The 25,899-nt window shown below is 53.6% G+C and overlaps 1 protein-coding gene across 3 annotated transcripts in view; it reads left to right on the forward strand.

Annotated features, from left to right (window-relative positions):
- The first annotated feature begins 297 nt into the window (after nucleotides 1–297).
- Nucleotides 298–25,899, forward strand: part of RHBDL3 (rhomboid like 3) — a 44,633-nt gene continuing 19,031 nt past the window's right edge. The window contains exons 1-6 of one of the 3 annotated variants that reach the window (XM_070482763.1): nucleotides 298–560; nucleotides 1,254–1,340; nucleotides 2,102–2,125; nucleotides 15,854–16,012; nucleotides 19,998–20,222; nucleotides 23,248–23,396. In XM_070482763.1, the coding sequence (XP_070338864.1) occupies nucleotides 450–560; nucleotides 1,254–1,340; nucleotides 2,102–2,125; nucleotides 15,854–16,012; nucleotides 19,998–20,222; nucleotides 23,248–23,396 (755 nt within the window). In that variant the 5' untranslated portion in view covers nucleotides 298–449. The remainder of the gene's footprint in view (nucleotides 561–1,253; nucleotides 1,341–2,101; nucleotides 2,126–15,853; nucleotides 16,013–19,997; nucleotides 20,223–23,247; nucleotides 23,397–25,899) is intronic. The other 2 variants (XM_014862166.3, XM_014862167.3) reach the window with 2 other exon arrangements.

Raw genomic sequence — 25,899 nt, forward strand, 5'->3', positions numbered from 1 at the left:
GGGGGGGTGGGGGGCGGAGGACGGCGGTCCCCGGGAGCAGCCCCGCCCCCGCCTGCGCGCCGCCCGCGAGGAGTCCGCGGGGAGGAGGAGACTCGGGCGCAGAGCGGGGGCCGCGGGAAGCGAGAAGGGAGCGCGGGGAGCCGCGGGGCCGGGGCCGGCCCAAGGGCGCCTCGCCTCGGAGCCGGGCGTGGGGACCTGGGCGGAGGCGGAGGCCGGCGGGGCCGGGAGCGCGGAGAAGTTTGGCGGCGGAGGGGCCAGGCGTCCCGCGGTCGCGAGGCGGCGGCGCAGGGGCCGGGGCCATGGGGGCGGGCGCGGGCGGCTGGGCTGGCCCGGAGGCGGCGCGGCGCGCACAGAGCCCCGCGAGCGGCGCGGACGCCGCGGCGCAAAGTTAGCCCGGCGCCCCGGGACGAGCCCTGTAGCCGCTGGCCGCCCCTGGACCCCGCCTCGGCATGGGCGAGCACCCCAGCCCGGGACCCGCAGTGGCCGCCTGCGCCGAGGCGGAGCGCATCGAGGAGCTGGAACCCGAGGCCGACGAGCGGCCGCCCGCGGCGCCGGAGGACGTGAGTGCTCCCTCCCCCGCCTGGGCAAACTTTCTGGGGGGCACTAGGAAGAGCTGCCCCCGTCTCCCCCTCGCGGGGCAACTTGGAGGTTTCAAGGTGACGCGGGAGCGCCCCCGATTGGCCGGGTCCCCGCGGACGGGAGGGGGCGGAGGGACCGGTCTCCCCCAAACGCGCGCGCCACCCCTTTCTCGGGCTCCCGCGGCTTCCCTGCGGGACGCAGCCCCGGCAGCTGCGCTGGGGGCCTGTCGGCCGCCGGAGCCCCCTCTCCGCGGCTGGTGCAGTGCCCGGGACACGGCGTTTTCCCGCAGAGGCGGCCGCGTCACAGCAGTGACTCCCCTCCCCACGCACTCGCGACCTGCGGGCTCTCTGAGCCCGGGGAAGGAGCGGGCACCGCAGAGTCCCCGGAACCCGGCAGCGCAGACCGATCTGGCGACCCCCTTCTTCGCTCCTGGATTAGCTCCCGCCTAGCACCTGCCCTGTCGCGACACTGATTGAAATTCAAGCTGGCCCCTGTCCCTGAACCCTGCCGGAGGAGGGAGAGGAGTGCTGGGAGCGCTTTTACCCCCAGCAGGGGGCTCAGGAGTCCCAGACCGCGTCGGTGCCAGCAACGGTCCCCTGGGCGAGGATGGGGAGGGGCTGCCCCAGAGGGCTTCCCTGCCATCTGCTGCTCCAGTCTCCCTTCCTCTGGTCCAGGGAGCCATCGGTGGAGCGGGCACCGGGGAGTCCGGGGAACTGGAGTTTCTTATGCTTCTCCTTCCCGAGGTTAACCTGCAAATAGAGGTGAAAAACTGGGCAGACACTTTGCCCATCCTCTCTCAGGGTGGGGAGGTGGACGTGAAGCCAGGCCTCCCAACCTACCCAACCTAAGCCAGAAAGTCTGAATGTGCCCCCGGGGAGCTTAACATCTTCCCTGCCTGGCTCCCGTGGTTAAACCTGTCACTTGCTTCTGGCCCCAAGCCCTGGTAGAATCTCATGTACTCGCCACTTAGACTCAGGCTTGGAAGATACTGGGTGGGTTTCAGTGCATTCCGGAGCCCCCTCCTCCCAAACTGCAGGCAAACTGTTAGTGATTATGCAGGGGTGCGTTTCCCTGACTAGGGGTCGCCGGCCCCTAGCAGATAGAGACGCTACAGCAGGTGTGATGGGATTGCACCTGGGCGTGCATTCCCAGACCCGGGAGTAGACGTGGACGTTAAGCTTTAGTTATTAGAAGTTATTCGTGGCCCTTAGACAGAGTCGGATGCCTTTATTTAGTAATTGTTGAGAATCACCCTTGTTCTGCTCTCCCCTCCGCCTGCCTGTCTCAGAAAGAGGGACACCCCTCGCTCCTCCGCACCTGAGTTCCCTCCCTTTGCCCAGTGCAGACTCAGTTGGGGAGCTCTTCTCAGGTTTTCCCTGGTCTCTTGTGGCGGTTCCCTGAGCCTGGGCAGCAGCTGAGAGTCTAAGTCGGAAACATCAGGGGGCTGCAGAGGCCTTGGTGATAAGTGTTTCTTTCTTTCTCTCCTCTTCCTCCTCTCCTGCATGGCCTCCCTCTCTGCCAGCACTGGAAAGTCCTGTTTGATCAGGTATGTGAGCAGTTAAATGCAACCCCCGCCCCCCATCCTCCCATAATCAGTCGCCCTGCTTGCGTGGGCTTCCCCAGCTCTGCACTCCTGAGATGGTGACGTGGGGAGGGGGGTGTGGCTTAGTGCATCTCTGGGACTGAACACAGTGCTCTCCACGGCACTCCAGGTTTCAGGAGGAGGTGGAGGGCTCCCCTGAGAGATCCTTCCTTCCTTCCTCCTCCCAACTCTACTTCAGCAGAGCTGGGTTTATATCATGTAGAAATTGGACAATGTATATTGAAACCCTGGGACGTTCTCTATAAGCCAGGGGATTGCAGTGAGGCTGGGGAGGTGGGGGAAGGGCTTAGGTTAGCATCTCCTCTCCTCTCTGCCTCCACCATCAAAGGTCTATGGCCACCACTGAAGTCAAATCTCTGCCATCCTTGGCGGGTAACTCACAATATGGATTCTTTTTTTTTTTTTTTTTTAAAGATTTTACTTTTTCCTTTTTCTCCCCAATGCCCCCCGGTACATAGTTGTGTATTCTTCGTTGTGGGTTCTTCTAGTTGTGGCATGTGGGACGCTGCCTCAGCGTGGTCTGATGAGCAGTGCCATGTCCGCGCCCAGGATTCGAACCAACGAAACACTGGGTGGGCGGCCTGCAGCGGAGCGCGCGAACTTAACCACTCGGCCACGGGGCCAGCCCCACAATACGGACTCTTTTGAAAGCTGACTCTTCTTGAATTTTGCGGCAGGAATGAGGGAGTTATAGAAAATAGTACGTGATTGTTTGCAATGCCTAGAGCCCAGGTGTGGGGAGCGGAGATGAAAGTGCCAGGTTTAGAATGTGGAAGCGGACATTTGACCTTCAGCAAGGAAATGGTTCTGTTCTTTGCTTGGTACTAGTGTTGAGTGGCGGTGTGTATTTCCTTCTTCCTGCCGGTTCCAGGATGCGGAGGGAGTGGAGGCAAGAGATGTCTCAGGGGCTTGGAATCAGAAAGCGTTGCAGTCCTGGGGTGAAAATGATTGTGCCCTGAAGTTTGTGCAACTTTAAGAGACCAGGCTGGTCGGACCAGAGGGAATGTGTTGGGTTGGAGAGGGACGTAAAGCTGAAAAAGTAGCTTGGATCAGATCATATACTGTTGTAGGCAGGAAAAGCCTTGGAAAGTTTTTTAGCAGGTTTGTTACAGGATCCAAGCAATGCTTTGGGAAGATGCTGTGTGATAGTGAGATGGATGGCAGGGATGAGAGAAACTAGCCGGGAGCCTACTGTGGTGAATGGACACAAGCACCTTGACTTGGAACGTGACAGGAAGAATGGAAAGGAAGAGGGACATGGCGATGGGAAAATTGGAAGATCTTTCTAGACCTGAATAGATGAAGTGAACCACATATATAACTTTGGGCTTCTGAACCTAGGAGAAAAGGAAAAGTCAGGGTGGGGCTGGGGGGTTGGCAAAAATGACAACTTTGGTTTTAAACAAGTTCAATTTGAGGAGCCAGCTAAATGCAGATGCCCAAGTGGGACAGAAGACATGGAATTGCAGCTTGGAAGACTTGGCAGTCCTGGGATGGGAATTTAGGGTGTCATCCACGTTACCACAAGGCATGGCTATGGTTTGTGGAGCGTCCGCCGGCTCCTGTCCCGATGGGGTAGTGCATCTCTCCCTCGGCTCTCGGGTACCGCCCACTCTCCCTCTGGCTCCTAAGAGTACAGCAGCTGCTGGCCTGATGCCCTGAGGCAGGAGGGAGCCACCTGCTGCTACTGATACCACGACCAGCAAGCTGCCAGCCCCTCACACCTCCTGCCAGATTTAGAATCAGAACCTAGAACAAAGTGTATCAGTGTTTTTTTCTCTGTGTGTTTCTCATTTGATTAATTTCCTTTGCCAGTCCCTGTGTGTGTGTTTACATTTTAAAATGAACTGTTTGGGTGAATAGAGGAAAACTTTTAGTAGGAAGAATTTGGAACTGGAGGGAGCGGAGAGAATGTGTGGCACCTAATATTAGCGGGTGGTCTATGAAATCCAATTTCTCTTACTGCAGGGAGATCCTGCATGTCACAAAGAGCATCCCCCTGCTTCTGGGGAGGCCCACCCAGAAACCATTTCGGACAGACAAAATTAACTCTAGGAAAGAAACTCCCCAAACTTACTCTGGAGAAACAGTTTTTTCTCACGATAGGTTCTGCCTTACGTCTCCTCGCCAGCCTCAGGCGGCCTTAGAAACCCATTTCCGTCGTGTTTCTTCCTATCGGTGCTTTGCATTTAAGGAGAGCTGCTTATGAGCAGGGCTTGACCTCTGGCAGATGTCCAGTCCCTCTACGTCCCTTCCCCCTCCTCTGTGCAGCCGTGCCTGCCTCATTCCCCTGATAGGGCTAAATGAAGAGTAGGTATGCAGCTTCACAAATGGAAGCACATCTTCAGAAGGACACCAGGTTGTTCAGAAAGCTGCAGTATCGCATCCTCCCTGCCTCTTCCCCTGGGCTTGCTTAAAGGTAGGGTTTGGTGATTGGTGAGCTTGGTGCACTTAGGAAGGAATGTTCTGCTGGGCGTTGCAGGCAGCCTCCTCACCATCTCATACAGCAATAGGCAGTCCTGACAGGTCAAACTGTGGTGAATGGGGTAGGATTCACATGGCACCTGTTGGAGTCCCTGCAAGCTGATGTGGCCCCGGAGTTCACCTTCCAGAGGTCACTAGAATGGGAGCCTGGCCCTGGTCAGTCCTCCTTGCCTCCTGGGGAACCAGTGATCACCTGGTTCCAAACTGGGATCTGCTGGGACCTTTCTCCAGGTGTTAGGGATGGAATGGAACCAGTCCCTCCGTGTTGTCTGGTTCTTCAGCATGTAGAGTAGCTTTGACTCAGCATGTAGCTGATTGGACCCCAAGGCTAGAAACCATGACCTTGGCATTTTGGTCCTCCGTGGTCGCCCCTCAACTCAGTGGTCAAGAGGCCCTTTGTGGGAATTGGAGGTGAAGAAAACAGGTGACCCAAGTCTCTTGGAAGTTTCCCCAGCCCCACTGGCGTTCTGGGCATTTGTCTCATCTGCTCAAACAGAGGTGTTGCATGCCATCCGTCCTTACCCCTCCCCGGTTCTTCCCCGTGGTTTCCAGAAGTTGCAGCAGCAGAACCCTGAAGATCTTCACTTCAGCCCCCACACGGCCCATGAATTTGGTTCCCATTTGAATTTCTGCTTGACGGAATGGTCTTTTCATGTCCTTGGGATGTTAATGATTTTCCTAAATACTAGATTTTAGAGTTACTGTAAGTATTGATCTGTTGTGTATAATAGCATGGTAAAATGGCATTTTTCTATAGTTGAATCTGTTGGGCTTTTCCTTCATGATTCCATCTATTGCTTTGGGCCCAGTTTCCCTCCCTCTTCAGCTCTCATAAATATGAGCTTCTATTTCCTACTACTTTTTCTATGATTTTAAAAAATGTCACCTATCCCTTTACTCTATCAGGATCTTTTTCCTATCCGGTTATGCCAGCATCACTTATTAAGAAATCTTTTCTTTATACCTTGAGAAATTTTATCATGTGGTGAATTTTTGTATGTGGTTGTGTTTACTTTTGATTTCTGATCAGTTCCACTGATATTTATAGTTTTGACCAGGTAATGTACCCGTTAGTTATTGCTTTATATTTGTTCCTAGGTTTCCTACAGGCTTCCTCTTCTTCAGCTTATGCTTTGATAGACTCACTCTCAGTCCCTTCCTGAACTCCAGGAGGTACCTTCAAGCACCCAGCATCACATAGCGGGTCAGTGGCAGATGTGGGGCTGGAGCCCTGAACCCATAAAGGGCTTCTGGGGTTGGAAAAATGCCTTCAAGATTGCAAATGTTTAATGAGCAAAAGGGTTTGGAGCAGAGTTCTGTTAAGTCAACAAAGAACAATTGCTTTCAAGATCAAACAAGCAAGAGGGAAAAGGAAGAATTGAAAGTAACACATGTTTCCTTATTTCCCTTCCCTCTGAAAGCATGCATTTCCCAGACCCCAAAACGAGACCCCAACTTTGCTAATCTCCCAGAAGGAAAGCAGACGCGCCTTGACTATCCCACCAAAATTATAAACGTGCGATGGCCGGAACACGGGGCTGCGTAGGTGGGCTGCTGGGGACAGAGCCCTGGGTCTAGAGTCAGATAGACCTGGCTTCAGGCCTTACTGACTTTGTGACTGGGGACATGTGCCATTAGCTCTCTGAGCCTCAATTTCCTCATCTGTAAAATGGGGACGATCATCTTTAACTCCAGGGGCGACTAGGGGAGTTAAATGGAAGTGGAAACTCTCTTCACACCGTCTGATACCCAGAGGATGTTTGACAGCTGCTTCTTGACTGGGAACCAGAATTTGCTGGGAAGAAGCACAGGGCCACTCCCGAGATCCAGGCCCCACAGGGAAGGTGGCGGCCTTTCTAAACCAGCTCCTCCTCACTTGGGACTCCTGCAAAGAGAGCCACTTCTGAGCACAGAGGGTTTTTCTGCTTGCTCTCCCAATGTCTCCCCTGCCCAGCCCCCTTCCCTCCAGCCTGGGAGTCTTCCCTTGGCCTGACCCTGAAGCCCACCTCCTTTGAAATCCTTCTGCAAGCTGGCTTAGGGGTTCTGGTTGTTGAAAAGAGGTTCAGATGAGACTGCTGAATGCATTAGTAAGGAGCTGCAGAGATGACACTTGCCCAGACACAGGCGTGTTGGTGGCAGTCCCCGGAACACACAGTTAACCGGCAGAGAGGGACTCCCAGAGAGGGACAAAGCCACGGGCTTGACTAGAGTCCTTGCTCGGGCTCTGCACCTCCAACTCTTTATCAAGTGGCCTGGACTCCAGGGCCCTTGAGCTGTGGACGGACTCCCCTCCACCACAAAGCCACCTTCTCTACCCTGCTCCTGCCCCACTGACCCCGTCAGTCATGCTGATTTAACCCCTTTGTCCCTGATCACTCACAGAAATGCCTTTAACAGCACTCGGGCAGTGGGACCATGGGATCTGAGATTGTGTGCTTCCTGGTTACCTCCCTGACACATAACAGCTTAACACATGTTCCCGTGAATGACAGGGTGAACTGCAGCCCTGCACCTGTTGTCGTGGGTTCAAATGTTGTCCTCTCCAGGAGCACCCTCACCATGGAACTGCCTTGCTCCTGTCGGGCCCTCTCTGGTTGCTGTCCCCTCAAGGACCATGCATTACCAGAAGGTCAGTGGAAGCGTTTTGTCCAATCTGCTCATTTTGCAAATGAGCAAACAGAAGGCAGGACTTTGTGAGGTCACTTGGTGCGATAGTGTCAAAGCTGGGACTGGAGCCCAGCCCTGCTCCCTCTCTGACCTATGTTCCTGCCACCAGCCCTCACAGACTTCCATTCACTTCCTTGGTGCCCTGAGTGACTAAGGCAGTGGTGAGGACACACATCTGGCTCGAGTCCCAGTCTCCTCCCAACTGTGTGGCAATGGGCAAGCCAGGTAACCTCTGCAGGCCTCAATTTTCTCATCTGTAAGCTGCCTCCAATGATACCTTCTCCTCCGGGTTGATGTGACACCTATAAGATAGTGTGTGTGTGTAGTGAGCACCTGATAAATATGGTGGCTGTTACCATGTTACTGGAATTTAAAGACATTAACAGTTTTCAAAATAACCTCTGACATGTAATAGTTCCAGGTCTTGAATCAAAGTGTCCAGGTCTGCAGTCTGGGGTTCCTTCCACCCTATCAAGCTGACTTCTTTAGGATAGGAGCTAGAAAACTACATTCCCCCTGAACTTTCTGCAGAGGAAAGAGAGAAGTTTCTGGACAAAGGCTGCCTGAAGGAGTGTTCATGCCCAGGGCTTCCCCTCTGCTCACTGGCTTGTCTGCCTGCATGGCAGAGGGTGAAGGGTGAGGCAAGGCATTGACCACCAGGTGGCCAGAGCCCAGAGCCGGCCTCCTCTGCCTGCTGGGCCTCTAGTCAGTGGTCAACAGTGAGATTAGGCCCAGGGCACTATCCTGTGTTATGGAAATGAGTCAATGTGGATCTTAAGTTGTGAACAACTAGGGGTAGCCACTGACATTGTCCCAGCTTTTTTGAAGCAAGGTACTGTTTGAGTCGGAAAATATTTCTTTGAGAGAGCAAACATTGAGTGTCTGCTGCATGCACATACCTCTCTTGTCTTGATCTCTCTATAGCCCTGTGAGGTGAGTGGTGCTGTCCCCTCTTTACAGGGTAGGAAACTGAGGCCCAAGGGGTTGGGGCTTGCCCAAAGACACAGAGCAAATGAGGACCCTCTGCAGAGCAGGTTGTGTGTGTTTGTGCACAAGGCTTCTGGGTGGCCTCTGAGATGGGGCAGAGGGCCACAGGAGGTGAGGGGTTTGGTGACCCTTTGTCCTGCCCCCGCTGCTCCTGATCGGAGGTCTGCATCCCATTCCCCTCCTCCTCAGCTCTCTCAGTGCTCTCTCTTTTCTGGGGAACCAGAGGTACCCTTTGGTGGCTTCCAGGAGAAGCAGCAGGAGGAAATGGGTTTATGCTGAAGGGGGAGAGCTGCGGCAGATGCAAGACCCCCCTCCCTGCTCGGACCCACTGCCACCTCTCCCTGCCTGCAGCTCGCCCAGGACTCCTGGCTTTATGGCTATGACTCGGCTTCAGTCCCCAGTCCCCAGGCAGACGAGACGGCTGGGCCTGGATGAGTCAGCACGGGCATTATGTCAGCTGCTGGGGACCCAAGAGGCCTGCCTCTGAGTCACAGCCCCCAGCTTCCCCCAGAGTCTGTGCACCTCCAAGGCCTTCTGTGAGGGAGGCTCTGAAGAGGGGGAAGCAGGGCTTTCCGGGGGGCTCTCTCTCAGGGTGGAGAGGGACAGGCCTGGTGGAAAGAGGCAGCTCCCAGCCCACCCAACCCCAGCTTTCTGCTACTGGGGAAAGTCTGAGAGCTCCTCTTCTCCACTGCCCAGGTGTTGAGAGAGCTGGGTAGTTTTCTGGAAACAGGCCGATCGTCCAGCAGCTCAGCCTGGATTCAGGCCAGGATGCCTGCTTCTCTGCTGAGTGGAAGGGTGTTTCAGCTCCTTAATCGGCCTGCCAGCCTCAGATCTTGGGGTTCAGCTGTTTGACTTATGGGAAGGGAGGATGCTTAGGGAGAAGCCCCTCGAGAGGGGTGAGCTGCCTGCCCCAGATCCCTGTGGTGGCAGCTGAAAGAACAGAAAGAATGTGCCTGGGAATCGTAGGATCACTGAAGCTTCTCCAGCCGTCAGGGACCTGGCTCTGGCCAAACCCCAGGGGAGCAAAGGGCCCCTCATGCCTCCATTTGGGGAGACCCGAGGGCAGGAGGGGTCAGAACCTGGTTTTTAGGAACCGGTCTCTCTTCTTCCCAGGGTGGCTTGAGGTCTTTGAAGATCCATTTCTAGCCCCAATTTGGAGCAGGCCAGATCTGTGTACCTCAGTTTCCTTATCTGTCAAATGGGACTGATCACACTTATTCTAGGATTGATATGAGAATAAAAGTGGTAAAATATTTATGAAAATCAGTATTTCAGTGTCAGGGGTGGGGGAAAAGTCATGGGAAAGGTATGAGGTAGTTTTCTCTATGGGGTGAATTAGCATCCTCATCTGCAAAGGAGAACTGGAGAGAAAGCTGCTATTCCCATAACCTCACCTCCTGACCTCGGCAGCTGCAGGCCTGGACCTAATTTATGGGGCTGTAAATATCCTTGAATGGGCCAGAGTTCCCTTGTGTGCTCTGGCTGTTGGGTGGGGACAGCTCTGCTGAGCATAAACTCCTGGGCAGCCTCGTTAATTCTGCTCTGCTCGGAAACGGGGTAATGATGCAAGGAGCCGGCAGATGAGCCATGGTAACCGCCCCACCAGGGAGGGGCAGTCTCCTGCATGTTCCCCTGGCCCAGCACACACACCTTGTGGTCATTTCCCAGGGCTCATTCTGGCTGGGTGGACAGAGAGGAGACAGTGGGGCCGGGGATGGGAGCCTTCCTTAGGTTGCAGGTCCCGACCTTTGAGACCTGAGAAGTCTTCACCAGAATGGCACCCCAGGTGCTGCCTGTGAGGTCCTTGAAAGTGCCCATACCCCTCACTGTGGTCCTGGGCCCCTCTAGATCAAGGAGGGGGAAAGGGTCCTCCTGGGAGGCAGTAGGGAATTCAGGTGCTGGGAGCAGGGACCAGATATGTAATTGTCCTGGAAATGAAGTTTGTGTAAGTCACACGTACATAATAGATATCAAATAGATGCGTCCCTTTCTTCTTTCTCTGATGCTTCACTGCTGCTGGGTAAATTCTGAAGCCTTGGCCAGGCTCACTGGCCTGCGGTGGGGAGGGGAGAAGTGGTGCCGCTGTCCTGGGTGCTGAGCAGGCCAATCCCAGCTCCCACGAGGTTTGTTCCCTAAGAGCTCGGCTCAGTGGCCCATTAGGCCAGTCGCTGATCTCTCAGCCGCTCCTGGGGCCTGGCATCCCCCTCACCCCTGTGGCTGGAGCCTGGATCTGGCCGACTTCTATCTTTGCTGGAGGACTCCAGGCAAAGCGTCAGCTGCCTTGAGGGCCACACACAAGATGGAGATGAAAATCTGATTCAGGACCACTGACAAAGGGGCCAGGTTTCACAAAAGGGAAAAATGACTCTACTGTGGACTTGTACATTTTCCCCAAAGAGTGTTCCATGGAGTGTTGCTTTGAAAAATACTGTGATCAGAGGTCCAGTAAGTTTGGGAAATGCTGGGCTGAACAAAATCAGACAGGTTTCTCCACTGTAAGACCTTGCAGAGCCCTTGTATGGTTTTATGCATCATGCCCTTCCAAAAGGGTTTCCCAAACTCATGGGACCACAGGACACTTATTTCATATACCCTCTTGGGCCTGGTGTTCCACACATTGGGAAACCCTGAGCCAGTTATATTTCATATAACTGACCAGGACAGTGAAAAACAAGGAAGAGGAAGGCTAGGGCAGCCAACCCCCATGGAGGAATCCTGAACTATTCCCATTTTGACCGCTAACTTGCTTTGTGACCTTGAGCTAGTTTCTTTTGCTCTCTGCAGCTGTTTCCCATCTATAAAATGGTCATGATGTCTGGCCTATGGTCAATCCTTGGTAAGTGTTTGTTACATGAACGAGTGAGAGGATTGGACTGGGGTCTCTCAAACTCTTTTTTAGCCACAGGATCCTACTGATGGGAGGGTTCGGAGTCTGGGCCCCTCTGCCTGGATGTGAATCCATCTGCACCAACTACCAGCTGCTCAGACTTGGCCAACTCAGCTCTCAACACCTCATTTTTCTCCCCTGTAAAATGGAGCTCACAATAGTGTGTACCTCAGAGAGTTGTTGTGAGGTTTAAAGGGGAGAACATATAACCTATCTTCCAAATTTGGACCGATTTTGAGGGTGGGAGGGGCACTGTTAATAATCATGCTCAGACAATAGGTATAGTATCAGGATCATCCGAGGCAAGCCAGGACAGGAGATGACCTGAGGTTTCAGTGAGCAGTGCCTGACATGTGGCAAGCGTTCTACATACATAGCTCCCGTTGTGTTGTTCAACCCATAGTATATAGAAGGCCAGCACATAAACCAGCTGTGAGTGGGGCTGCTCAGCAACCCCCTCCCCACCCCTCTGGACCTCGGAGTTCCCACAGCCCCTAGAACTCTGCAGAGCAATTTGAAAACCATCGAGCTTCCTTTCAGAGATCCTGGACTGTGAGTTTTGATTCCCTGACCTGCTTCTCCTCTCCCTGGTATCACTAGGTCCCTCTGACAGCACAGACCTCACCCCCAATGTGAGCTGACTCATCTGATCTCGGATTTCCCATCAGCCCTTGGACTGAGCAAGGATGCACAATAGAGGATCAGCTGCCCCCATGGGCTGTATGGGTTGTGGATTTCTCTTTCCCCAACCCCCATTTGCATATGGTATGCTTGCCTGTGCAGGGGTGGGGATGGACCCCCTTCCATCTCCCTGAGAAGGGAGAGTTTGTACCACATGATTGATGGAGAAACTGAGGCAATGTGGTTAATGATCTGCCAAGGATGGCACAGCAGCTTGGGGTGGGGCTCCTTCTGGAACTTCCCCCTACTCCTTGCCTCAGAGACAGAGAAGGAGCCCTAGGTAGCAACAATACAGAGAGAATTTGGTGAGTCTTTTCCAAGCCTAGGTCAAAAGTGAGCCAGGAAGAGGTCCAGGATGGGAGATAGGATATATGGCAGAGCGTGTGTGGGGCCCCAGGCTGGGGAACACTAATGACCCAGAGGATTAAGGGGCCAGAGGGCTGGGTGTTGGTGGGATTAAACATCCCCACGGAGCCTCTCGCAGCTCTTTTCAAGGGCAAGGCAAGTGGGCGGGAGCTGTGGGAGGGTCACTCCGTGCCTTTCTCTTCCCCCTGCCACCAGCATCCTCCACTCAGGCTGAATGTGGACTTGGCCTCCCCCCTCCTCCACAGCTCTGGGCCCTATTCAGGAGGCAGCTGCGAGGATGCTCCCGACTCTTGGCTCCCCGCTGGGCCCCTGCCTATAGCTCATTCACAGCCACATTCCTCACCACCCGCAGAACAGCCCCAGTCAGGCTGCCTCAAACCCGCCCAACCCAGACGTCATCCCCAGAGCACCCCACTGCCCAAAGTGGCTGAATCCGGGGTGTGGGGCACCTGAGAGGGGGAGCTTCAGGGCCTTCAGCACATTATTAACAAGGGAATTGCATTTGTAGGGTTTGTTTCCCCAAAAGCTCTGAACCGTGGTCCTAGTTTCATCTCATCCCCCATTGCTGGCCTTGAAGGAGGCCCCAAAGCAGGGGGTATGCCCAGAGGGGTCAGCCAAGGCCCTAGGACAGGGGTGCTCCCTGCTTTGCTTTGAATGAGGCAGGCGGAGCTGGTGGCGAGCCTGTGTAGCCCTGGGCCTTGGAGAGCGCCGCCCTGTTTCAAGCGGCCTCCCACCCAACCCTCCCCCCCCCACCGCCGGAACCCGAGGGGGTGCTCTCCCCGCTTGATAGATGAGGCAATTATGGCTCGAGACGTTCACCCTAAATTACACAAACTGGTTAGTGGCCAAGACAAGAATGAGATTTTGCCTTGTTCCCTGCAGCCTGCCTTAGAAGCTCTCAGCTTCCTTCCGGAGCAGGGGGACCACCTCGCTCCCGCCTCTGCACACATCCTCTCTCTGGCTCTTCCTCTGTGTTTCTTTCTCCTTTTGTCTCCCTCTCTCTACCTCCTGCCTGCCCCCGTGCCCCATGCCCACTGTCAGCCTCTGCTCTTGCCCTCATCTTCCCAGGCTGTGAGGGGGGGAGTGGTGGTTGGAAGGTGTCCTGTGTGCATTTGTGGAGCCTCAGGCTGCAGCCCCATCCCTGCCTCTCCCTCCCCCCTCGTCACCCTCCTTCATCCCTGAGGCCTCGTTATTAGGGTAGTGATGACCCCCCATTGTCTGGCCTGTCTGGCCCTGGCATGAAAGGTAGAGTTTTGGCAGAGGAGGGAGGCTCGGCCTGGTTCCAGCTCATTCTCTGCGGTCTGGAGCCTGTAAGGTGCTTGGAGCAGGCCTGGAGGGCCATGGTGGGGGCTGGGGGCTCAAGGAGCACAGGGCAGCCCCTGTCACTAGGACAACAGCAGGGAGCCCTGGAGGAGGAGGGAGAGGGAGGGAGCAGGTGGTTCTTTGTCTGGAGCTGGAATCAGGGAGAGGGGGCCTTGCCTGATCCCAGCCCCTCCACCCCACTGCCCTCTCAAGCCTCCGAGGCAGCCCCTGGGAGGGGATTGGCGGCCCTACTCACAGCCAGTGCAGGGCCTTCGGGCTTCCTCCCCCAGGCTGAGGCAGCAGAGACTCCGTGCTGAGTGGCAGACTACTGCCCCCCTCCAGTGCTCCCTGGGCATTTTCCCAGGACTTGGAGCTGCTTTTCGACTCCCACCCCCACCCCTAGCCCCTGTCTGCCCACCTAGCATGAGGGCCAAGTGGGACCAGGGGCGCCAGGCTGAGGGGATGGGAGGGTCCCAAGCACCAGAGCAAGAGACCTTCCCTGGCTGCCATGGCCACTTTCCCTCTCCAGGCTTCACTTTCTGAGCAATAAGGAGATCAGAACTGTTGTTGTTTGAGGCTCTTTCCTGCTTTAAACATCTGTTTAGAGTGGGCCTGGGAGACGCGCAGAGCCCTCGTCTCTCCAAGGTCTGCACTCACATCTTTGATCCTTAAATATTGCTTCTGAGCAGCAGAGCAGCCCCTGGAGGCTGAAGGCCAGTGGCAGCCAGCAGTGGTGGAGAGGCAGCACTGAGCTGCCTGGGCGTGGAATCCTGGCTCCGCCGCTTGCCAGGCACGTTGCTTAACCTCTCTATGCTCATTTTCCCGTGCCTCTATTTCCTCATCTGTAATATGGGGATAATAACGGGACCTGCTTCATAATGTCATTGTAGGAGATCAAAGAAATTACATACATAAAGTGCTTAGAACAGTGTATGGTCCCATGAAAACACTCGGCAAATATTAGGTGTTTTTATTCTTAAAGATCTTTGTGGAGCAGGGGTAGGTGAGTCTCCTGAAATACTGATCCTGTGAACCAAATAGGTGTTATCCCTGAAACCTGGTATTTTGGGTTGTGGGGGGGTGAATATGACATGTGCAGATTTTTCAATAGGCCTCTTTAGAGATGTCCTCTTGCGTTAAGTTCTGGGGAGAATTGAAATAGCCCATGACTTGTGACTCCTGGCTGTTTCTCTTGGTCTGTCTTAGAAATGCTGCTCACAGAGTCAGCCTTCCTAAAATAGTCTTCATTGACCTTATCTAGAAAAGGGGGAAACGTGGGTTTGGTCTTCCGGGCTCCCTTGTCATGCACACACGGACATCCGCAATGTCTGTTTGCCTTTTAAAATCTAAGCAGCCCACCACAGCATCTCCAGGCGCAGTGAATTCATGGGGGGAAGCGCTTTGTGAACAGGAAAGCACTGGGCATCCAGGAGAACCCGTTAGTGTGATTTTCTAGCAGGGTGTGTGTTGGCAGGGGTGGGGGCATTGGGTGGGTTCTATGAGGACAGAGGGTACGTAAGGTAGTAAGGTTATGGGCTTCTCTGGGGGAGAGGAATAAGATCCTTTTCTAACTGAACCAATGAGACTTTCCCTGGAAAATTAGTACCTGTCTATTCAGGTGCCCAGAGCCGGGACATCTGGGAAGGGTGAGTCGAGTTTCCTAGGGAGACAAGGGGGAAAGAGAATCCTCGGCAGAAGGACCCACATGGCAAAGCTGCAGAGGGCAAAAGGGCACAGTGTCAACAAACAAACAAAAACCAGAACACAGTGTCTCTGGGGAGCCCTGCCCAGCCCTGTGTACATGGGTATGCGGGTGGGAGGGGGGCATGAGAGAGGGGCTGGCAGCCAGGTGCAGAAGGACTTGCAAGGCTGTGCTCCCTGCTCCCCGGGGCCCTGGAACATTCCCCATTTGAGTCCCTCTGGAGATGAGAAGTCCCTCATCTCCCTCCACTCATTGCCTTTCCATTCCTGCTTTCCTGGGGTCTGGGGTCAGCAGTAAAGATGGAGAGGAGGGAGCTTAACCTCTCCGAGCCTCAGTTTCCTTATCCGTACACGAGACGGCTGGATGGAGTGATCTCAGAGGTCTCCAGGGCCTTCTAGGATTTTGAATGTTGTCCATGCCCTATTTGGATGTTTCCCATGAGGGCTTGGAAGCATCCCAGACACCGCCTGGGCCTCTTCTGGCAGAGGGCTCGGGCAGGAGCTGGGGACTGGTGACGGAGATGGGGCACCTACAGCAGTGCTGAGAGGGGGGTGGAGTCCCGCTGACCCCACTGCTGTCTGTGCTTCTCCCTCAGTTTGACCCCGGGAACACGGGCTACATCAGCACAGGCAAGTTCCGGAGCCTCCTGGAGAGCCACAGCTCCAAGCTGGACCCGCACAAAAGGGAGGTGCTCCTGGCTCTCGCCGACAGTCATGCAGATGGGCAGATCTGCTACCAGGATTTTGTCAACCTGGTGAGCGCTCTGGGGCCCTTATCACTGGGAGGGGCCTGTTTGGAGGTTGTGGCTTAGAGGACCCTTTTGGACAATTAAAGGGATCTGTTGGCCTGCAGCCTTGAAAAAGTCCAGGCTCCAGCAGGTAAAAGGATACCACCAAGGACCTGGTTTCTCTTTGTCCCTTGGTTCTGCCTTTGGCAGTGTCAGCCCATCCTCAAAAAGAAGCCACTGGCAATTCCAGACCCTTCCGTTGTGACAGCAAAGTGGCTGCAGCTGTTCCGGCCCTCACACCCTCAGGCCTCAACATGCAGTGGAAGAGAGGGACTCTTCTTGTGGCAACTCCCGCAGAAGGCATGGGATTTCCTCCCTCCCATTGGCCTAGATTGAGTCACTGGGGTGTGTTGATTGACTCAAACCAATCAGTGCCCACCCCTGGAGCTGGGAGTGGGAGGTGGGAGGTTATTGTTGGTGGGAGAGGAGCTGGGAGGTGGATGTTGTAAGGGTCAGGCAAGACCTCTCTGGGAGCAGTGGGGCCCTTGGGTTAAGGCCAGAGTTCACCAGACCTGCTGGCAGATGTCCTGGGTTGTCGGAGGGCCTGGAGACAGGAGGCTCGTGAATCCTGCCCAGTGGATTGGTGAGGACTTCCTCCTCACTGGGGGTTACTGCTGTGCGATTATGGGGGGCTACTGTGGCAGGATTGCAATCGGGTTCGGTGGGGTTAAGCAGGAATCATCCCACCGTGGGATGGATGGGTCATCAGTAGAAGCTGCATGAACTAACAAGATGAATATGAGGCCAGAGGTCTCCACTCGGTTTCCCTATTGGTGAGATAGAGACAGTTGCCTCTCCTCTTGTCCCCACGGAGGGGGCAAGAGTGACATGGCTGGTGTGAAGTTCCCCAGTCTTCTAGAATTCAAAGGCGTTAGTGATGGGGGCCAGTACCACTCGTACCTGTCACGGGCCCGGTGAGCGTTCTGATGTGGGTGCCCAAGCTTCAGAGTTGTTTTAAAAAAGTGCCTCTTGGCGGAGGGCCTGCCTTCGCCCAGGGTTAGCATGATTGCAGGGAGCAGCTGCGACACTTTGATGGAAGGAATGAAGGCATCTACTGCTGTTCAGAGTGGACCCATGGAGCAGACGTCCTGGAGAGCGGGGTGGCAGAGCTGAGCTGAGCCGGGGAGTTGGGGACAATTGGGATTCATGGGCTGGGTGTTGGAGGTGAGCCCTGTGACTTGGAGCCCAGCAGTGCCACCAAAGACCAGGCCTGGGTTTGAGCCTGGATAGACTCATCCACAGCCCAGCGCCAGTTTACCTGGTGGAAGAGTGCCCATCTGCTGCATCCCGTGCCCAGTCTCGGGGCAGAGAGAGGGCATGGCTGGGCCGGTGAGATGCTTCTCTCCAGCCAGGGGTCCACGGGATCTTCTGTGTGAACTCCCAACAGCAGGTTACGTGTTACCATTGGGATTTCTCTGTTCAAGTTCTGAGCTGGAGCTGCCAGCTGTAGGTGGGGTCCCTGTGAGCAGGGCTGCCCTGGAGGCCAGGACTGAGAAGGGGCTCACGGGGTGGGGATGGAGGGGGAAGCCCTGGGTAGGGCCAAGAGCTCAGGGCCTGGAGTCAGGCACACCTGGGTCCAGCTCCTGACTTTGCCTTTGCCACTCATGGGGGAAGATCCTCTGAGCCTGGGTTTTCCCATTTGTAAAATGAAGCCAAAGGATAGCCTCTTCAGGGTTGTTGCAAGGATTAAATAAGATGAAGTGTTTGGAAGTTTTTGTTGTCACTAATGCTCTTCCACCAGGTAAACTCCTCTGCATCCTTCTTGAGCCCTTCCCCACCCCCCAACCTAGGCAGAACGAACAAACCTTATCCAGTGCGTCCCCAGCGCTTTGCCCAGGCCTCTCTTATAGCACAGACATTACATTACAGCTGAGTGGCCAGGGTTGTCATGGGTGGACGTACAGGTTGTGTACTATACCAGGATACCTGGCAGGGAGAGTGAATGGGGACTGAAATCTGGCCTGGGTTTTGCTCACCAAAGCCTGGAATGGGTACATCCGCCTGGAAGAAGAGGCTCCCTTATCTAATTTGCACAAAAGTGCTATATAAAGTAGTGTGGACTCAGGAGTCGAGCAGATCTGGATTTGAATCCTGACTCTGCGATTTACTAACTGTGGGTCTTTGAGAAAATTACTTACCCTCTCCAAGCTCTGGTCCTCATCTTTATAATGTGGGGATAACTTATGCACCAAACAACTAAGAGGACATCTTCTTTTGCTGCTGTTTACACATCTGTCTCTTCTTGTAAGCTCCGTGAGGCCTGAGACGATGGTTACTACTGTGCCCAGCACAGTTCTAGGCACAGCGAGGGTGCAGGCGAATGGTGAGTGTGTGTGCCCTGCTTCTCCTGTACTCATGCCAAGCCCGTCCCCACCACGGGTCTTCAGGGTGCAGCCATTTGTGTGTTTGGGAGTATGTGTGCCATGCACACCCATGCACGTGTACACACTCAGGGATTGGGACAGAAAATGGTAAGAGTGGCTACAAAATAATTTGATGATGTGATCCTGCCTCGGGCTTGCAGTATACGTCGAGCCCCAAGCTCCGCCTGCACTTACAGAACTGAGCCACTAAGAAGAACCAGACCCAAGCTTTGTAGGCATGGAGGGGATGAGAGCAGGGAATCGTTGGAAGGGGTTCATCCAGGAAGGTCTGCTGGAGGAGGCGAGCTGTAAGCTAGATTTTGAAAGTGAGAGACAGCAGAAGCCAGGAGTGGGGAACGGCACGGCAGGTGGAGGCTCATTCCACCTGGGAGGTCTGAACGCAGACCCTCCCCAGCTCCCTTCCCCTGACAGGGGTTCAGACCTCTGTGCCCTGGTCTGGCCTGGTTCACCTCGCCAGCCCTTTCTGGGTCCTCCCTTCAGGTTTAGCCGAATGTCCCCGACTGTGGCCACAGCCCCAGGAATACGTTGATAATCCCACCCCAGCTGCCATGGAACAGCGACCTAGGTAGCGCTGTGGGCTCTGGGGTTGGGAGGGCATGTCTCTAGGACATCTCCGCATGAGACGGGTCTAGGTGTGGTCATGGAGGGCAGGTGGGAGGTGCTGGAGGCCTCAGGACGTGGGAAGGCAGTGAGGTGGCCTCTGGTCTCTAGGAGTCAGGCTGACCGCTGGGTGAGGCAGCCAGGGCTCCAGTGAGGATGTGTCAGGGCAGCCTCAGGTGCCGAGGCTAGGGCCAGTCCTCAGGCAGTGCTCTACAACCAGCCCCTAGGCTGGCCGAGAATTACAGGTCCCTTGAAGGCACTCAGGAGTGATGACCTTCGACAGGCACAGCTTTGGGTTCTGGTTCTGGGGACCTCTCTATAAACTCGTCTGTCTAACCAAGAGCTGCCCGCTTCTTCCCAAGCTGGTGTGTCTGAGGACACAAACTCCTGCTCATCCTTCAGTTCTGGCTCAGATATCACCTCCCCTAGGAAGACCTCCCTGACCACCTTGGGACTGGGTTGGGCTCCTGCTGTGTGCTCCTGCAGCAGCCTTTGCTCTGAAATGTGATTGCGGGTTACTTCTCTGTCCTGAGCACCACTGTATCCCCTGTGTCTGGCAATGTGCTGATGCTGGTTGCTCAGTGAATTGGATGGATGGATGATGGATGAGTGGATGGAAGGAAGATATAGGGAATATGAATACAGGCTCTGGAGCCTTACTGGGTTTGAACTCGATGGGTCCCCCAAACGCTCTCTGCTTTGGTTTCCTTGTCTAGTAGAATGGGGATATTCCTAGTCCTTATCTAACAGGTAGACTAGTTATATCAAATGAGCCAGCATGTGAAGAGCTTAGAACAATCCCTGACACATCAGAGCTCAGTGAATATTGCTTCTTGTTAACTATTAGAGAAGAAAGAGAAAAGTGGGGTTAGGCCTGGTTGGTCTAAGGAGCGTGCTGGTGGAGAAATGGGTTGGGCTCCCCTGAGAGCGTGGTTCTGCCCGTCTCCCCCACCCTGCCTCCTATGCAGATGAGCAACAAGCGGTCCAACAGCTTCCGCCAGGCCATCCTGCAAGGGAACCGCCGGCTGTGCAGCAAGGCCCTGCTGGAGGAGAAGGGCCTGAACCTCTCTCAGCGGCTGATCCGCCACGTGGCCTACGAGACCCTGCCCCGGGAGATTGACCGCAAGTGGTACTACGACAGCTACACCTGCTGCCCCCCGCCCTGGTTCATGATCACAGTCACACTGCTGGAGGCAAGGACAGGGGTGGGGAAGGGGCGCTCAGCCTTGGGGGAGTGAGGGGCATGGGGAGAGGTGCCAGGAGGGGATCCGAGGTCAGGAGGGAAAAGGCCGCGTAATTCTCTATCAAAAGGCGGTGGTTGAGGAGCAGAGAGCAGTTGTCATTGGAAGTCAGGCCCCTTCCAATGCATACAAACGTAGTAACCCTGGACCACAGAGATATTACAAAGATTATTACTTCAAGCAATGTTCGCTGCAGCAAAATCCCCTATATGACCACCCCCACCAAAAACATCAGCCACAAACGCAATGTAATAAGTTCATTGAGGCGGAGGATTTAGCCAGGCTAGCTCATCAAAACCAATTTATTTTCGTTCCTCCCCGGGTGAGTAATGTGGACAAGTCATTTGCTCCCCTGGGACTCCCTCTTCCACCTGTGAATCGGGAATAACCAACCTGCCTCCTTTTCCCAGCAGACTCCTCTGTTTAGAGCGAGAGAACGGCTGGTGGTGCTTTCTGAGCACAAAAGCTGCACACAAGTACATATGGGAGGGAGGGTTTACGAACTGGTAAATGTGGGCTTCGCGTATTCTGAAAGAACATTCTCCCCTTAGGGAATCCTCTATCCCTATTGTTATTCTAAAAGTCTCCTGCTTATGCAACAGAATCCAAAGGTGCCACTCTCCAAATCAGTGCCCCTGTGTGAGGAACTCGGAATTTTTCTGGCTGTTCAACCTGAGAACCTGGGGGCCTCCCAACCCTGGCCCCTGAATGGATGTTTGGCCTCCCATTGGCATTTTATAATCTCCACTACTTTTCTTCCAGAGCCTCGGGCCTAATTACCACCCCGCCTATGTTCTTGTCAAGTTCCTGCCAAATCAAATGGCAGGATCATTAAGCTTCGTGGTGTCCTCCTCCTTCTTCTTTTCTAAATCAGAATATCTGGTCTGCAGGCCAGGGCTCCTCTGTTTGTTGTTATGGCTTCATGCAAATACATGTGGAAGTGCGATTGTGCTGAGATATTCTTGGACTTGTTCTGCACACGCTTACTGTGTTGGTCTATTTATTAATATCTATTTGAGGACCAATAATAACGAGCTGCCTTGGAAGCTGTATCTGCTGCCAGGCCACCCGCATTGTGTTAGGTGGACAGAACGGCTACCCAGAGAGCTCAGGGAGTCCAGCTGCCAGGGGGCCTGAGCCATTCCCAGGCTCAGCCCAGGAGCTCTTCACGGGTGCTATTCCAGCTGCCTTCACTGAGGGCATGCTGGGCACCCAGCTGGCTCCTTGTGTACTTTATCACTTTCAAACCTCATGACCACCCCAGAGCTGTAGGTGTTGGTATCCCCCTTTCCGGACGGGGAAACTGAGGACCAGAGAATTAAAATAATTTGCCTGAGGTCATCCAAAGGAGCCAGATTTTGTGTCCAGATTGGTTCGGTTTCAAATTTCCAGAAACCTCAGCTGTGTCAACTGGAACCACCAATCTAGAAGAAACTGGAAAGTGCTGAAATAACCGTTTCAGAGTCCTTAGACTGAAGCCCAACGCTTTTGTTTTACGTAGAGTTCTAGTACCTGCTTTTCTGATTCCATAACAGAGAGAAAATTGAAGAGACGTGGTGGGAAGCTACTGGAAGGGGCCCACTACCAGCCAGCAATAGGAAGTGAGAACCTGGTTGAAGTACCTGGTTACCAACCTGCTGACCACCTGGCAGTGTGGGAGAGGACCAAATGACAGTTAAAAGCAGACCTGAATCTGAGAGAAACGCAAGAATGTGGGGCCGTTTAGTTAGTGAGGGAGCCAACACGCCGGTCAGCTGCTGCAGAAGGTGTCACTGCTGAAGCCCAGATCAGCCCCTGACGCATCCTTCAGAGGTTATGGATGTGCCCTGATTAAGAACATGGGGACATGAGTGACACAGTTTAGAAAGTTCCAAAGAAAAAAAAAGTTAAAATAAATGTCCTTTTAGGACTTAAACAAATATGCTTCGGTCATCTGCAGAATCAACTTACGTGGCATGCTGGTGAGGATGCAGAGAAATTGGAACCCTTATGCACTGCTGGTGGAAATGGTAAAATGGTGCAGCCACTGCAGCAAACAGTGTGGTGGTTCCTCAAAAATTAAACATAAAATTACCATATGACCCAGCAATTCCACTCCTGGGTATACACCTGGAAGAATTGAAAGCCGGGACTCAGAGAGATAATTGTACACCTATGTCCATAGCAGGATTATTCACAATAGCTAAGACCTTGAAGCAACCCAGGTGTCCATTGGCGAATTAATAGATGAGCAAAAGGTGGTATATTCATACAATGGAATGTTATTCAGCCTCAAAAAGGAAGGAAATTCTGACACCTGCTACAACATGGATGACCCTTGAAGACATTATGCTGAAATAGTGAAATAAGCCAGTCACAAAAAGACAAATACTGTGTGATTCTACTTATATGAGGTACCTCGGGCAGTCAAATCATAGAGACAGAAGGTAGAATGGTGGATGCCAGGGCCTGGGGAAAGGAGAATGGGAAGCTAGTGTTTAATGGGGACAGAGTTTCAGTTTTACAAGATGAAAAGGGTTCTGTGGTTGGATGGCGGTGATGGTTGCACAACAATACTTAATGCCACTGAGCTGTACTCTCAAAACTGATTAAGATGGTAAATTTTATGTTATATGTATTTTACCATAATTAAAAAAAAATTAACTTAAGTGGAATTGCCTCATCCCCCAAGTGGGTATGTGAGTTATTACTAGAATTAACGTCTAAAATCCTCCAAACCTTTCCTGCTTAGCACCAAGGAAGTGTGAACAGAGGCCACGTGACCATTTTGTGAAGAATTTAACGCATAATAATCCAACAGAAGTGGAGTAAGAGATGGTTGAAAGCTAAGCTGGGCTCCGGCCCTAGGGCTGTTCCTCCTCTGAGGAGGAAAGATGACAGTTGCCAGCAGGATTTTGAATGGCAGTCAGCACAGGAGGGCGTCCTGGGCAGCTCTGCCCCTGCTAACAGGCCTTCTCCATTCCGTGTTTTCTTCCAGGTTGCCTTTTTCCTCTACAATGGAGTGTCGCTGGATCAATTTGTGCTGCAGGTGACCCATCCACGATACCTGAAGAACTCACTGGTTTACCACCCACGCCTCCGAGCACAGGCCTGGCGCTACCTGACATACATCTTCATGCATGCCGGGTGAATACCTGTCTTCTTTTGCTCTACCAAGAGTCCCTGTGGAAAAATAAGTGGTCCAGATAGCTGGGATTGAAATATATTTTTAAGTTTATTTTTATCTACCTGGACACAGGATTTGAGGTGGCTCCTTGAAACTCATTTAATACCCAAATATATGAGTAAATTATTGAGACTGTATGGGAAAGGGAAAATAGAGAAAGGCAAGTGCTAAAAATCCTTGGTGAGATCAACACACACATACACAGTGTGTAATTTTATGTCCTTGTAGAGGAAGGTTACAGATTTGTTCTGAGCTTCCTAGTGGCCAAAGCAAAGAGGGAAATATGGTCAGCCACCAGGTTCATTTTCCCTAAGCAGTGTGTGTGTGAGTGTCCCATAAGTGAAATAAAGGACAGATTTATTGAAACTGCCTTCCTCCCAAAGTGGTCTCCATTTGTGATGAGTCTTCTTGAAGAACTCTGGCAATACTTATAGTTTCTGTTTACAGAGCTATGTGGCCTCTTTTGGGGCTGGAGTGCAATCACTTCTCACTGGTGCCTCCTACCGCATGGTAAGGACCTACCAGCTGGCCAGGTGACCGCCCAGGTCCAAGTCCCTTGAAGATCTTGATCTTAACTGGAGACAGTTGTTACACAGTAGAAGTGCTGAGTTGGGAAAGCAGGGTCTGCAGGCACCAGACCTCTGTGATGTTGTCTGCAGGCTCCCCAGAGAAGTGAAGGAGCTCACTGTTAGCCTGGGAGAGGCCCTGGGGTCCCTGTCCCTGGGGTTGGTAATGGAAGAGGATCACTCTGGTCCCCATGGCTCCATCATTCCTGTTCCTCGGCAGAAAACCCATCGTGGCCAAGAGGGAGCCCCACTGTGAGCCTCCCTTCCTGCTGAGACTCTGGGCACAAGAACCAACCCCTAATTGGCTGCACCTGCTGGGGTGGGCTTTGGGGCAACGAGACACCCCAAAGGAGACACCTGATCTCCTGAGAAACAAAGGAGGCACCTGATGGTTCTGACAGTTGTTCCTGCTCTGAGCTGAGGGGACCATTTGTACTGGCTGTTTGCCTTGCCTCCTGGGTCCCAGCTTGGATCTCACAGGGCTAAGGGGCAGAGGGAGGAGTGTGCGTCACACTTCCGTCTTCTCATGGGCCAAGATCTGGAGACAACAGGAATGGCGGGGGCTTCCCTGTCCGGGCTGCTCACGCCCATGGCTGCACGCGTGTTGGGATTACCTGCCTTATTTCCAGGACTGCCCTCTGGCCTTCTCTGATCCCCCAGAGTGAGGAAGGAGAAGGGACAAACCCTCCAAAGCCTCCTTGTCCATTCTCTGCCTCTGGGAGCTGGAAGCCGGGAGGCCGCTGTGGACAGGGCACAGATGCCTCAGCTGAGGCCCATAGGGTTGGCCTTGGGCCTTTCTCTGCTCTGACAGGGAGATGCCTGCCAGGGAGAGCTCTGGGAGGATTCCCTAGGTCTGATTGTGAGGGAGGGGCTCTTGGCTGGTGCTGCTGTAAACAGGAGATAGGGACAGCTGGCCAGCATCCCGGGAGGGGCCAGCAAGGTGACCTATTACTCAGGGACACACTCTGGGCCTGGGAATCCAGAAGTCACTGTGGTGAAGAAGAAATAGCTCAGATTAGGAGGCAGGAGCCCTAGGTTCCCCTCACCTGGTCTCGTCTAGTCTCGCCTTCCAGGCTGTAAACCAAGGAGACGGGACCAGAAAACATCTAAGGTCTCTCTGACTCTGAGTCTGATGCTACCACCCGGCTCCTTTCCAGTGAATTTGTCTGATGTTTCTAGTCTAGAATCCTTCGGGTGATACAGTCAGTCGGGGCTAGAAGATTCCAGGCATGGTGGGAATTCTGGAGAGCCTGATCTATCTGAGCTCCCTCACAGGTGCCCTCCTGAATAAGCAGGCGCCGTCATGTCCCACACAGGGGACAGCAGTTGGCCTCCAGGCAAGGTTCTGCAGACCCTGCAGGGCTGTGACCCAGGCCAGGGTCCAGACCCCTCCTCACATGCTCTGTTAACCTGTTAACTTAAGCATCTTCAGGGAGCTGTCCAGCTGCTGTGGGCTCGCTTTAAATGAGATAATGGATGTCAAAGTGCTTGTAAACTTGAAAGCACACATTGATGTAATAATTGTAATGTTACAAGCTTTTCTGGTAACATGGACACTCAACTAGACACTCCATTCAGCAACAGGCTGTGGTTACAGATATAATAATGTAAAAAGAAAGGCATTCACAGGGTAAGAAAAACCAACTGTGAGAATATGAGGACAAAACAGGTTCCTTCTCATACCAGGAAGGAGAAATCTCCTCTGAGATCTTAAGGGCTAACTGAATTACTAAGTTCCAGGAGGTATCTTTAATGCTTGCACTTGTCTTGGAAGCATCTTTCTCTTTAAGTATCAGTAGCTCATACAAATGCAATAGTGGGCCAGAACGACCTCCTGGCCTGGTGAATAGAGCAGGTCCCTCACATCAGAGACCTGGGCTGTAGTCCTAGCCGCCAC

Source organism: Equus asinus, chromosome 13 (genome assembly GCF_041296235.1).
Source record: "Equus asinus isolate D_3611 breed Donkey chromosome 13, EquAss-T2T_v2, whole genome shotgun sequence".
NCBI classification, from domain to species: Eukaryota; Metazoa; Chordata; class Mammalia; order Perissodactyla; family Equidae; genus Equus; species Equus asinus.